Source organism: Dermacentor andersoni, chromosome 4, assembly GCF_023375885.2.
Source record: "Dermacentor andersoni chromosome 4, qqDerAnde1_hic_scaffold, whole genome shotgun sequence".
Classification (NCBI taxonomy): Eukaryota; Metazoa; Arthropoda; class Arachnida; order Ixodida; family Ixodidae; genus Dermacentor; species Dermacentor andersoni.
The window spans coordinates 61,447,593-61,462,681 of record NC_092817.1 but is presented as its reverse complement, the minus strand read 5'-3'; the positions used below and the strand labels follow the sequence as shown (position 1 = coordinate 61,462,681).

The following is a 15,089-nucleotide window of genomic DNA, read 5'->3' as shown; positions in this document are numbered from 1 at the left end:
CCTTGAGGCTGATCAGGCATTGGAAAATACCGGTGTACGTATACATTAAATGTGATGGCATTCCTTCAAGATAACGATTACTATATTCCATTTATTTAAAGCTGTGTCTCACGCACTTCCCTTAACATGCTTTGTTTGCAAAAAAGCACACACACACACACACACACACACACACACACACACACACACACACACACACACACACACACACACACACACACACACACACACACACACACACACACACTGTGGGGATGCGCGACTCTCACGCGTCCCCTGATATCTTGTTTTCCCGCATAGCTCCTGCAGTGCGGCTTCGCCGCGTGGCCTGGCGCCCGCGGTGGTCGGAGTGGTACAAGCGCAGTGCGAGAGATGGCGCGAGTGTTGCGCTGCGGCGAGGTTACTTGGGTGCGGGAAAGACAAGGGCTCCCTTTTTGGTTTGGGCAAGCAAGCAGTGCGGACGTGCCGTGCCGCGCGTGCGCCGATCCATGCTTCTGCGAGACCGTCTCGCGTGGCCGCCTTCGAACGCACCACCGTTCGCGTGACCGTACACGCGAACGACTAGGCGTTGGGATCCAGCATGGGGCGAACATATTCGCTCGCTATCCGGTCGCGGTGAGTCGGACTTCTAGATTTGTCGCGCGCCCATCGGTATGTTTTGTGGATAGCAACTCGGCTAGCAGGCATTGATCTATGAAAGGTGCAATAAATGCCCTTGTGATTGTTTGCACCACTGTGTTGTCGTTCCTTTGTCCCAAGAGTACAGAGGAGAACCCCACAACACACACACACGCCGGAAATTCGCAGTAGATGCAGGGACATTTTTACAAGGGGGGTGAGGGGGAGGGGTTTGTTGACCATACAAAATTTTTTTACTGCCCCCACCCCTCCTCTTCCCGTCGCCCCCTCTCCTACAACTGTGGAGTGCGCAGTGATGAGCTGACCCTACCCACAACCTACTTCCTTCCCCTCTTTACCTCTCTATTTTCTCCCTCTCTCCCCTTCCCCCTGATGCTGAGCAGCACTCCCTCACGGGTAGCAGAAACAGCATCTTTTCTCCTTCCTCCGAATCACTATATAGTGCTTTCCTGCACCCCAAACCGAAAGTTAGAATCATGCCCTCCAGAAGAAAAATACTGTCGCCGCCCTTGAGCAGACGCAGTTGCACAAAACATGCGCTACTCTGCGCTACAGAGGAGCCTTTGACAGAGTTTTGTGCTTAGCGCTTGTCCCGTCGATCTCCTAAATGTATGTTTCGTGCCATTTCTTGGGTCTGGTACCAACCAACCAAACAAAGCGTGTTAATTAGACAACGCTGTTGTTACGCTCGCTGACCCGCGCCAGAATCGCCCGTTGCAATCCCTCCCCCTCCAAGAAAAAAGAAAAGAAATAAATAAGGAATGAAAGAAGGAAAGGCAGTGCGAGTGCTTTGGTGTTCAAGCAAGCTCAACAGCATGCACTAACTAAAACGTGAAGGCGCCATGCGCTTTAATGCGTGAGGACTGCGCTCGCTTAGTTTCTTTGGCTAGGTGCCATAGTTCGCGCACATATGTTGGGTGCACTGAAAAAAAAAAGGCAAATGGCTCACTCTTGGCGTCGGAGAGCGCGTGGTGCGCGTGCGTGGGCAGCAGGGACTGCAGCTGCTTGGCGCTCGGCTCGTCGGGCAGCTGCATCTGGCAAGGCAGCGGCGCCTGGTCGTCCTCCTCCTCGGTGCCGGACTCGGTGCCCACCACGAAGTTCACCTGCACCTCGGCGCCTTGCACGATGCGCAGGTTGCAGCCGCGACGAACGCGGGTGCCTGCAAAATGTGTGTATACGAGCGGAGGTGGGACGACGCGTTTGAGGATGCGCAGATTGCGACACTGACGCGCGAGACCCGTTTTGCCCGACGCACCGCGGTGGAGCGTAGGCTGTGTGTGGCGTTACGCTGCTCAGCACGAGGTGGCGGATTCGACTTCCGGCCGTGGTGACTGCATTTCGGCGGGGCGAAATGCAAGCCTTTCGCGTACTTAGGTTTAGGTACACGTTAAAGAACCTCAGTTGGTCGACATTAATCTGTATGCCTCCCTCATAGCCGCAGTGTTGCGTTGGGACGTCAAAAATTAATTAAGTAGCTAATTAATTAATTAATTAACTGTCCGCCTGCAGCTGAAGGCAACAATTAAGTACACCCTGCGATGGAAACGCGCTTGCCTGAGCGCGAAGAAACGGGCTGAGATAGCTGTTTTCTACGTGGCACAGAAACAGTTGGCGCGAGAGCGTCCACATGCATGCATCAGCTTCTAGTGCCTTATTTCTTTATTTGGGTGAAATTGAAAATGTGGCAACAACTGTATAGCTTGCTTGTTCATAAAGAAAAAAATTACTAAATAATTAAGCGAAGACGAAATTAATTTTATGCGTAAATGCCAGTCACTTTCGTAATAAATCGCTTCACTTTATTCAAGCTCCTATAGAGCATATCTCCGTAATGACGCGTTACTCCGTAGCCGACACAAATAGCGCTCAGCGGACCGCGAATTAAGGCAAACACCAATTTCTATACTGCAGCGCTCCTTGGTGTCTCTGTCGCAATTGTCGCTTTGCGATGACCCTTTCGCTGAGGCACGCGCCACATTCATTTTGACTGTCGCGCTTCCATCATCTCTCGGATATACGCAGCTTTTGTTGCTGCAACGAGACATGCACGGGTCACTGGAAAAGGGCACGGTGTGCCCCCGCCGATTCAAGTTAATTAGTGGAAGTTGTGCATTAACAATCCCATCGGCACTGAAGCTTTCTATTTAACTCGAATTCCCTGTTTTCTTGTTTTTTTTTTTTACTTATCTGAGACAGCGGTCACGACGTTGTGGTCATGGCGTTGCGTTGCTTAGCACGAGGGCACGGGATCACATCGCGGCCGCAGGAGCCCACGGCAAAACCACAAACGTGGCAGTGCAGGGTGATACGGGTTGGGCCTCGTTTTAAGTCGGAGAAGCGCAGAGAAAAATTACTTTTGAAGAAAGTCTCAGGAACATGGATGAAAATAAATGGGCAGCTAAAGTGCGCGAGTATCCGTAACTGAGAAGCGTGGACAAAGAGTGCAGGAAGAGGTAAAGAAAGTTAGCAACCAAGTACATGGGTAATTGAAAGTTTAAGCAGGCAACCAGTAGTCATCAAAGTGAAAGTGAGAGAAACAGAGACAGCGAACTGGATGCAAAGAATTGAGACATAGAAGACCATGGAGCTTTACGAGAATGAGAAGAAAGAAAGCATAAGGGAAAGTGTGTACGATAGCACAAATGGAAGTTTTTTTTTGCGATTTTAAGCTCGAGCTGGTTGTCTCAAGGACCAAAACGTACTGGTGCCAATATTCCCAACAAGATGAGACATGTGTCTGCTGCAGCAATAATCCGGAGACCACTCAGTACATTCTTAGGAAGGCGAAGGTATTCGCCCTGTGAGACCCCTATAGTTATACACACACCTTCCAGAAGCGCTTGGATTTAAATTGGACGAAACATCGACCGGCCACCAGCCGAGATAAGAATGATACGTTTGGAGTACTGGTAGGGGAAAAAAAGCAGGGAAGACATTGATACGACCGGATCTGTTACAGACATAGTTAGCGGTATATATAGGTGGATAGAGAAGTTTTGAGGAAGAGAAAAAGAAAAAAAAAGATTAAGGAGATGTATACAAAATGCTAGAATGATAAGCACGTATAGCATACCTGATTAACTCAAGCGGGCTAGTTAGCTGTTTGCCACCGCCCCGCTTCAGAGGGGACGCCAATAAATCATTATCAGCATCGGCCGCGATTCGATGGGGGCGAAATTCAAAAAGCGTCCGTGCATTGAGTGCACGTTAAAGAAGCCTATAAGTGGTCAAAATCAATCTGGAGTCGTCCCTACTGCGGCGTGCTTCACAACCATATCGTGGTTTTGGCACGTAAAAAAACAGGCACTTAATTTTTCTTTCAAAACACCGCATGCGGTGTTTCCGTGACCGAACACACGCACGTACCTCCGATGACGATGTAGCAGACGATGTCGACGGCCAGGCCGAGGATGCCGAAGAAGAGCAGCAGCATCGGGTAGTGCGGCTCGGTGTTCTCGTGCGACGCGTGCACGATGGTCTGCACGGCCGCCACCGAGATGGCGAAGCAGAGCGCCATCAGGAACAGCATGTTCACCAACGTGCCCAGGACCTCGACGCGCGCCCAGCCGAACGTGTTCTTCAGCGTCCGCTCCTGGCAGATCTGCGGTGCGTGGGGGGCGCGCCCGTCCGAAATGAGGGACGCCGAACCTTTTTTTTTTTTTTCCCCCGTTGCGGGTTTTGTTCGCAACTGGCAGCGTTTCGCCGCGAATTGGATACGCCTGACGTAAGGCATTATTACACGTCATTGTTAGGTGTCCGTGTGTTTCACCCGTACTGCGCAGATGGATCCTATAGGTGCCCGGCGTGGACTGCCGAGTAATGGACAAGTCAATCGCGCGCAGCTGTTTCTTCGCTGAACAAGACGAGCCATTAGTTCTGCAGAAGTTCGCGAGGAGGAGAAAGATTCGCGAGAGAAAATTGTCGTTCATATCCGATTGTACAAGAGGAAGCTACAAAGAGCACGGGTTTCTCAGAAATAGAGCTTCGCGGTTGAAGTTCGTACTTGTACAGGGATCGAACCCGACACCAGACCCGCCGCGGTTGCTCAGTGGCTATGGTGTTGGGCTGCTGAGCACGAGGTCGCGGGATCGAATCCCGGCCACGGCGGCCGCATTTCGATGGGGGCGAAATGCGAAAACACCCGTGTACTTAGATTTAGGTGCACGTTAAAGAACCCCAGGTGGTCGAAATTTCCGGAGTCCTCCACTACGGCGTGCCTCATAATCAGAAAGTGGTTTTGGCACGTAAAACCCCATATATTATTATTATTGAACCCGACACCAACGCCTTTCTATAGGGCGGTCGCTCTGCCATCTGACCTAACCGGGAAACTAGCAGATCGCAGGGCAAGGACGAATCGATCGACAACTCGAAGCACAGGGACATTGAATACGGCCTAATATTTCAGCGCGGGGGAAGATTCGGGAAGATATGCCGTATTTAGTAACCCTGCGCTTCGAGTTGTAGAATAATTCGGCCCAGCTCTGCGGTCTGCCAGCCCCTCGGTTATCTCACATGGCAGAGCGACTGCCCCGGAAAAGCGTTGGTCGCAGGTTCGACACGTGGACCAGGACGAATTTTCTTTAAACCTTTCTGTCTGAGAAACCCGTACGGATGTCTTTTGTAACTTCGTGGTAAATCGGGTGAATGGCAATTTTCCTTTCAAAATTATGTTTATTCTTATTATATATATATATATATATATATATATATATATATATATATATATATATATATATATATATATATATATATATATATATATATATATTGCCAGCGAGCCATGCCGCCCGCGTTTTGGGGGCCGAGGGAAGCCTTGTGGCGAGCCTGTTTTAAGGATTAAATCAAATGCAGATACAACAAGCAACAATGTTTGAAATCTGAGATGGGAGCATGAATTGATACATATATATTGGGTCATTTGAATATCAAGAACGCAGCGTGCCCTTAAAGAAGATACAAAAATTAAGAATGCTATGAATCACACTCAGTCGTTGTTCTGCCAATAGCCTCTGCGCAGTGACATCCCAAATTTCGAATCCGAATAGCAAGCTTTGTTTCTTTAGAAAAAAAAAAACCCGATTGCGTTCCAAGAAATGAAGCTGCTAATTCAGACGAAACACCTAGATTCTTAGCTGTTCCATCTGTACACACGTCTAGATTAACAACTCTCGCATCACGAGTTGCGTGTCTAACGACACATCACCATAGCGTCACGTTGTCACTGCCATTCATTTGTTATGCGCACGTTTCTTTTGTTGATCATAAACTTCCATTCTTCTTTTCGAATTTTTCTTATCGACATGAACAAATAACGAGAAGTTGGCGTCCAGCGAAGGTACCGGCAGGCTACGTCTTTTCACATATAATGACAAGTCGCAAAACATAAATAAATAAATAAATAAATAAATAAATAAATAAATAAATAAATAAATAAAGTTATAAATTGCCGTTAAAGTAAATCCTCGCAAGATAAATTTCACAACAGAGAATACAGCTTAAGGGATCACAAACACTATAGATGAACTACATACATATAAGAAGTCGCGAGAGAGCATTTGACACAATTATCACTGTTTCAGAACGAAAATGTCTACAATGTCACAAAGACATTCATTTTTACTTGTTATGTCGATGTCTGGGGCATTGTATACTCATATTATAATAAATTACACGAAACCGTGGAGATTAGAGGAAGAAAAGGCGTTACTTAAACACAAACAAAAACGCTAAATAAATATAGTGTGGCAGATAATTATATATTTCAAAACTCTCTTTGCGTCGCTTTGAGGGAATAATACCTCTATTAGCGACTAAAAGAAACACCGAAAACATCGCTTTTCTTGAAGTTCGCCTCGAACCGCCACTGCGCCGGCGACGTCAATGTTACACCACAAAGTTCAGTGTATTTCCTCCTACAGCCAACCTTTCTGCTTTTCCTATATACTCGCTCTCTCTCTCAGTATCCACATATTTCGGCCGCTTTTGTCCTTGAATAGTCCCAAATAGTTACCGAAACTGATTCCCTAGTACCTTTCGAAAGCGACGTGACAAAGTTTTATTGGCACCACAGTTAACCATAGGCTCGAACATCGCCAACTTGTGCAGGAATGTCAGGGTCACGTCGTCATCCGTATCTCATTTTTTTTTTCTTTTTTTCGTCTCTTCCTCTAGCTTACCAAACCTGCTCTCATGCTAAGAGCGGATTTCTTTCTTGGCATCGTAGACGGGTAATTTACTGATGCACTTCAACTTTCCTTTTTCTTCCCCTTCTGCATTCTCTCTCTCTTAGCACTTTAACGTTCCTTTAAGCTACAACAGATCGAGGAGGAGAGGTTGAACCGCGTACGTGGTGGCTGATGACGAGCAGCACCAGCGCCAGCACGTTGTACAGCATCTGGTAGGCGTAGATGAGCAGCACCAGCGAGTGGGTCACGTGCGACGCCACGATCTCGGCCAGGAAGAACAGGCCCGACAGCACCAGCGCCGCGTAGACGCGACCGCAGCCGCCTCCGCTGCCGCCGCCACCGGTCGCCGTCGCCGCCTTGGACATGTCGACTGCTGTGACGACGGGACCGCCGCCGCCGCCGCCCCTGGTTGCGGAGACGCCGGGAGAACTCGCTGGCTCGCCCTGCGAGTATACCATGCTGCGGTTCAATTAGACTGCCTAAATGTATCGTTATATATCGCGCATCAGCCGCGGGAAGTCCTCCTGGTTGGTTGGTTTGTTGGTTGGTTGGTTATCTTGTGCGAGTGCATGGCTCGTACCCGCTATGAGTGATTGGCCACTTTGGTGAGTTAAAAGAATGAGTAGAGTTTAAAAATGAAACACTAATGAGATATGGCCAATAGATAAAAAAAAGGAATGAAGTTAGACAAAAATTTAAGAATTTAGTAAGGAGATTGTACTGACTAAGTTATAAACTTCACAACAGCTGCACCGACATCCATATGATAGGATGTCCTAGATAGGATGTCATCAAAGATAGGATGTCCTAGATAGGAGGCTTCCGGAGGATCAAACCTGGGTAGTCCAGCTGGCCGACGACGACGCCAAGACTCAAGGTCTGGCCGCCGCCTGAGAAAGGGCTCCAGTGGGGCCAGTCTCCCCCCGCCTCCCTTGACCCCAGCAACGACATTAAATAAAGTTTTCTCTCTCTCTCTTTCTCTCCCAAAGACATAATATCGGGAATGGTAAGATTCTGCCGGATTGCCCTCAATTGCTCACTCACAAACAGGTCTTGAGCCACCATTTACGTATATTCTCTCCCGCATTTCCGAATCCCAGTCGGCGCAAACGTTGACAGCGGCAAATTCGAGCATTTCACTGAATTCGCTAGCTCGTAATAAAAAAGAAAATGCACTCTCGACCGACCTAATACCGCGAAGCCCTGACACGATAGCTTGCACGCGGAGCGATTGGATAAACTTTGTTAAAGGTCCTGAAAGACGCGCGTCAGCGCGCAGCGGGCATCTCCCACACAGGGACCAACGGGGAGTACCTGGCGGCCGCTGCGCGGCCCTGCTGGGCTGCCCATCACTGGTCTTGGAGTAGCGGCCTTCGTAGGGTCTTCTCCCCACTTGTCCGAGGTGCAGTCGGGCGGATCGAGCGTTTCTACACTCCCAGAAACGTGTGCGAGTGTCGCCGTGACCCCGCACGAGGGGCACGCGTCGTCGGGGTATAGATGTCCGGGTAGACGATGTGCAACATGGCAAGGATGCAATACAACGTCAGGAGCGATCTCCTGGCGCAAATAAGATTTCATTCATCGTGAAAGTGGATCTCCGCGGTGGTGAAGTCAAGAGACACGGCCTATTTCGTCCTCTTTTTTCCTAGCCCGCCTTTACAAATCCAATCTTATAGTAAGCCCGAAAAAAATAAAAATAAAAGAGAGAACACTGGACCCCAAATGTGTGGCACAACCTCCTCAAAAAAAAAAAAAAAAAGAACAAGAAGGCTAAATAAAGGCAGGGAGGGGGGGATACTAAATGTTCGCAGTGAGAGTCAGTCTCGCAATATAATGACCTTCCTATCTGAAGCAGATATATAAGTTCACCTAAGGACATCGCACAGGCAAACATATCGCGCTGGGTCACTTCAGCGGCGCCGTGGCGGTCAACTGCGAAGTATTGTCGGAAATGACGTAGGAATTGGTTTACAGTTCATCTTGTAATACGGGGGTTGCTGCGCTATGAACACACGGACAACAGAAGTAGAAATCGACAGGACGCGCGCAGTGTCGGTTTACAGTGTTGGCTTTTATGGGTTTGTCCCCGGTTCAAGACGACTTACGGCGTTGATAAAAGCCGGTGCCATTGTTACGCCGTCGTGAAAGAAGTGAATAAGAGGAGGGCCAATTTGCCATGCAGTTCGGGATGTTCAACAACGTTGACTATTATAGTGGCCGCGACAGTATTCCCAAAGCCGCTGTTTGATACATGATTTAAAGGCTTTAAAAGCAGACCTCTAAACCCGAAAATGAACATTCACTTTGCAAATGCGAGCTAGTGGCCCTTCAGAGACTGCTGGCAGCGAACATTATTTTTTGGTAAATATAGATAACATTAATTATGTCTTATTCACTCTAAGCTAAATTTGTTTTTTTTTTTATGTATAATATGTTGTCCCCTGTTCCTGACTTATTAAACGTTAGATGCATAGCATCTAATTACCCTGTTCACGTACATTGCAAGCTGTGCGTTCCAATCTGCGTCATTTTTTTATTTCCATTGTAGTTTTTTACTGTGTGTTCCCTCCTATATGCCTCACTTACTGCGCCTTTCAGTGACTTGGCTCACAGAATCGTGACGGTACTTTCGCTGTGTTAATGTGAGCTGACCTTTACGTTTGTATGCCCGTACATAACCTTTCCCATATATTAATGTTGCGTCTCTTACATTCAGTGCCTGCTTGCCACCACGTTTTCTTTTACTGTTTATTTACATGAGCAAAGAAGCAGCCTGCTCTTCTCAAAGGTGCCGACATCTTCTAAAAAATGACGCATTCAAGAAAAGTGTCGAGGGAAAGAACAGTATGAAGATGCACCGTGGCTTCTGAGGTGTTGTCGTCGTGGCGCATGCAGTCTTCGGAGGCCACAGCAATACCATAGTGTCTGCCGACGATTTGATTCGATTGAGACGATTTGAGACGTCACGTCATCGTCGTGCCGTTGTTGTCACTCTCGTCGTCAAGTGAACGCAATTGGGCGAAAGCAAGGGCGAAAAGCTTTTTTTGCTTCCTTAAAGGGACACTAAAGTGCAAAATGATTTCTTCTGCATGAGTAAATTACCGTTCTGCAACACCAAAAACACCACTCTTACAAGGATAATACGTTTGGTAAGCCAGAAAAAGCGCAGGAACGAAATACGGATGGCGACGTCTACTCGAGTGCCCGCACCTGGGGGCTGCGACGTCTTGGATTTTGATGGCATCTTCTAGGGCTTACTAATTATATATAGTGGTACAGATTGACTACATTGTGTTCTAAAGGAACCAAATATTAAACATGGCAAGTTTCGGGAACCTTTATTCAGCCAACGCGGCCCAAATGCGAAAACATTCTTTGGATCCCCGACGTCACGCTGACGTACCGGCGCTGAGGTTCCGGCGCGAAATTCAAATACTGATACTTGGACCTTCATTTTCTCATCTAATAAACAATCTTTTTTTTATATGACTGCCTGCAGGATTCTAAAACAATGCTCCATTAATCTAAATTGATCTATTGTTTCGCTTTAGTGTCCCTTTAAGGCTTCGACAATCGCCGTGAATGTAATGAAGATCGCGTCCCGCGACTGGTGACTTCTGCGGATTACGCGTGTCTTTAGCGCCGAGCGCAGTAAGGTCACTGCGTGACCTTTCATACGGCCGCAGACAGAAGCGACGATCCTTTGTTAAGAGCCTCTAGGGAGCGAACGGCTTAATGCTTGAGCTGCTGCATGCAGCTATCTCGGTAGCAGATAGGCGGACGAGTGTCTATACCGCGTGAGGCTGAGCAAACAGCGATAAGACGAACCCGGCGCTTCGTAGTCCGCGGTTCGTCGCTGACTACGGCTTGCGAGTTTCACGAAGGCCCGGGAACGTATACATATACAGGGCTGGCACGGCGTTGTTGGAGTGCGCGAATATTTACTAAAAGGCGCACAACTAGCAGATTTGTTTTTATTCTCGAAGCTCGTTAAAGAATGTAAGTTGTTTAAAATAAAACGGTGGCGCTTGACGGGCAGAAACTGCACAATGGTTTATGCGAGGGATGCCGTAGCAAACGCGTCCCCTGTGAAATGGGAGGGTGACAAATAGCCTGCTCTAGCTAATGAAGTCATACTACATCTATGGCAGTTTAGCGTTTTGCATATCTTTATATTGTGAAGTTGCTTATGCTTCTGTAAACGACCCAGGCTCCATCTTTCCTCTGTTCTTTTTTTTTCCCTTTCCCTTCTTTTTTTTTATCACCACAGCTCTAAACACCTCCTTGATTATCTCAGCCGCTAATTAGTTAAACCTCTCTGGTATTAATTTTTCTTCGATCAAGTGAACATCTTATATCACGTGCATATGAACGGACATAACACAAAGAAAAATAAAGAAAATTTATTATTACTGAAGTCTTTGGCAATGAATTGAAGATTTTTCTCGTGAACTGCCACTCACTGAGCTCGCTGTGTTGTATACGCAACATGCGGTTCTTCAAACTTCTTAGTTCACGATCATAATGGTGTGAAACAGGGCCGCAGAATTTAAAGGCTCTGTACAGAAAAAAGGCCTAACCTCGGCTTGATGTCACGCATGGACATTTATTTCTGAAGTATTACGGAGAGTCATACATTCAGCACACAGCCGACGAATTGTGCAAATAGCATTGCTGACATTCACGTTCATGACAAACATTTTGTTGTTTGCTCTTTTTAACGACGGCATACTTTCTGCAAAACATCATGATTGCATTAGATAGGAGCTTGCATCAGCTTTGAGCGCCGAATTCGGAATGATTTGGCTACCTGGAGTTCTGTGACGTGCCCATAAATTTAGTATAAAAGCCTTTTTTTTTTTTTTGCACTCCACAGCCATCGAAATGCAGCTGCCGCGACCGAGAATGTAACCCGTAACTTTGCACACGCAAGCAGAACGAACTCAGCCCCAGCACAGTGACGCGTGGAACTTGAGCTAGCTGGTGCCACAAGAGCATGATATGCTGTCATATGACCACAACGAAGCATAACACGACGGACAGCGCTGATTAGCACACATAAGGGTGCCTGTTCACGGGAGCAACCTTCGCGAGTATGGGAGCAAACGCGGCCCAGAAGGGATTATTGGCTTCTTCCAAACTTGCGCGCGCTGTAAGAATGCAAACGCTAGCAGGCACCACGGCCGGTCTGGAGCACGCACGTACTCGCAGTCCCGCCGTGCAAGAACAAAGCCGGGTGGCGTTTACCTCGGTTGTGTGCCGCGAACTCCGTCCTCCGCCCCCTTTGGGCTGCCGGTGGAGGGCCCCCATTCTCGAGGGCCACCGGTCCCGCGGTCGCCTCAGTACCCGTTGGTCAACTACCACCTGCGGGGGTTTCGTGGCTGTTCTGGAGGCCCTCCCCACTTCGGTTCCACCCCCTCCCCGCCCATTCCGTCGAAGCCCACGTTGTTGGGCGAGAGCTATGCGGACGACGGATAATATAACAGCGCGCCTCGCTGCTCGGGAGAGTGCTATGGGATTTCGCACTTTCCCTCGCAAATCCCTTCTACCGACCCAGCTAGGGTAACAACACGTTAGCGAGATGACCCCCCGTTAACCCTCTCTCAACTCCGATTATTTTTTGTTCTATTGTTTGTTCTTGGCTATCTGGTAATTCGCCCATCAGCATATTTGCATCTTCGGCCGATCTTCGCGCCGGCGATGCATGCGGCTGGTGTTATTTGCTTGTTTACGCCGCGCTGTCCCCCTTGCCGCGGCGCCTCTTGCGTTGGGTACGTCGGTCCGGGTCACCCGGTCGGAACGAAAGGCAGCGAAAACACTTGCGCGGTCTCCCGCTGTGTCGGGAACGGTCCGAGGGCTCGACGGGATCGAGACGCCGCTTTTCTCTGGGCGACGTCGCTTTTCTCTGGGCGGACTTCAAGTTACATCAGACGGCGGCGAGGTTCTCTGCTTTCCTCTGCATGACTCTCAGGAGGTCTTTTTTTTTTCTTCAGAAGCACGTTCTCTGGCTTGTTTTAAACAAGGTGCATGTGACAACAATTCTGTCGTTGCTTCGATAATCAGTGGCTTCACTGCTGAGGAGCTCCGACGGGGGGCGTGCGGGTGATCGAATATTTCTTCCGGCTGCGGAGCAGCCCTCAATTTCGTGCTCTTGGCGTCTCGAGTTTCGCAGAAACTTTCCATTGGAAGCGTTGTTTTACTTCCCCGACGTGGCAGGGTTCTCTGTTTCCCCGCGATCTCGCGTTCGTGACAGCAAGCCAAACCTCCGAAGTAATTTCCTTTTTTTGGCAGTACGCGAGGTTAAATTCCTCTGCGTTGACTTTCTGATTCGATGAAGAACAACGTGGGTGGGAGAAAACCTATTCTAAGTAACAAAAATGTACTCTTCCTCAACAAAGTATATAGGCCATAAGCGTGGCTTATCGGATGAAACTTCTGGCAGCCGCATTGAACAGTGGAGCTCAGTGTCTTGTAGGTGGAACGAGATACGACGCCGCGTTTAGCAAAGCTTCCTTTGTGGCGTCCGCCAACCCGAAACTAAATCTCGGAGCGATGGCTAATTATTGTAAATAAAGGTGCCTTCAAGAATACGGTACGTCGTTACATTACTTGAACGCTAATCGCATTAACGTCGGCGTTCATCGTAAAATGAATTCTTCCGGTTTTTTTTTTTTTCTGAAACACTTGGAAGCGAGCATCCGTCCTTCGGTAGCACTATGCACTCAGTTTGACCGATCGTACCTTTAGGCGGCACGGAGCCTTAATTAAATTCTCAACAATGTACAGTGTTTGAGGGGTCGTCAATTAAGCCCGTTACGCATCGCGGGCAGACAGACGGCACCGAGCTGCGATGTCGCTTGCTCTCTTCTGACGTGTCCCTTCTGCTCGCGTTACTTTCTGCGCTTTTTTTTTCTATTCCGACTACAATGTAAGTCATCTTGCCTTGGTGGCATCCGTTGCCAACTGCCACACAGATCACAGAGCCGCGACGCAGGGGGCCAAAAGAACACAGAAGGCGAAGCGGCTAGTGTGCGAGCGCCCGCCGTGCGTTTATTGGTAAGTTAGTCTTTCGCTCGGTTTTGAAGCAAGTTTTATTGTCCGCAGTGCTGACAGCGAAGGCTTACTCGCTTGTTGGGGAACCATATATTTCATTTCATATTTTTTTCTTTTTTTATGTCGTCGTTAAGGCACATTTTTCTAAGGCCATATTTTTTTTTCCGATGTGCCAAGCTTCCCGGGACTGTGCTTATTCCGGAGCTTATTCATTCCAAAATGAATAAAATTTCATTCGACGTTTATTTTAAGGCGAGAACCTTAGATCTCTATGTTTCAAGGTCGCGTTGTGAGGTACAGAAAATATCACGTGACCCAAGGAAAGCCAGAAGCGAACCAAAACATATCCAGCCGTGTATAAGAGATTATTAGCGATGAGCAAAATGAGTTATTGGTTAGTGATTGGATTACGGTGTATCATCATCATCAGCCTGGTTACGCCCACTGCAGGGCAAAGGCATCTCCCATACTTCTCCAACTACCCCGGTCATGTACTAATTGTGGCCATGTTGTCCCTGCAAACTTCTTTATCTCATCCGCCCACCTAACTTTCTGCCGCCCCCTGCTACGCTTCCAGTAAAGTTTCGTTCGTTCTCTGTCCTCGCTTCTCCGTGGGAACTTGAAGCTTCTCGGACGATGATCGGCAGTTGTTGATCAAACGCAGGCAGGAAGCGATGAGATCAGATGTACAAGAAATATTTATAGGTAAACTTTTCTATATACATGGCAGGTAAAACAAATACATTACAAACTTGAACAATTGAGAAACAAAGTCTCACTCTTCGACTGTCTCAATGACTGTTAGAGCCCAGACTCGTTTTAACGTACATAGTACGGAGGCTCACTGATCTATCAGCAATCCTGATTTCAGCCAAGTCTAACGTACATGGTACGGAGCCTCACTGATCTATCAGTAATCCTGATTTCAGCCAAGTCTGAGGGACAGCATGTCGTCCCGATTTTTATAGCCCAAAATATACAAAGAAAAAAAGGCGGTAGGGCCGTTGGCCCGTCCCACAGGTTCAGTTGCCAATCAGAGTCAATCGCTTGTTAAGCCATAACCCACAGGGATGGGCTTACTCTTAAAAATAAACATATTGGAAAACAAAGCTCTTTTCCTTCTTCCATAAAACTCCGTTGCCCTCTCATTTCTCCGTAGTTAGTGACGGGCTCAGCAAAACACGCCAGGCCCGAACAAGTTATCGCTAG

General features: G+C 48.1%; 1 protein-coding gene across 2 annotated transcripts in view; it reads right to left on the bottom strand.

Moving 5' to 3' along the window:
• LOC126536190 (proton-coupled zinc antiporter SLC30A1-like) overlaps positions 1-15,089 on the bottom strand; it is a 66,700-nt gene that overhangs the window by 17,382 nt on the left and 34,229 nt on the right. For both annotated transcript variants that reach the window (XM_050183078.3, XM_055073854.2), the window contains 3 exons: positions 6,989-7,270; positions 4,006-4,240; positions 1,589-1,798 (listed from right to left, as the gene is read on the bottom strand). In XM_050183078.3, the coding sequence (XP_050039035.1) occupies positions 1,589-1,798; positions 4,006-4,240; positions 6,989-7,270 (727 nt within the window). The remainder of the gene's footprint in view (positions 1-1,588; positions 1,799-4,005; positions 4,241-6,988; positions 7,271-15,089) is intronic.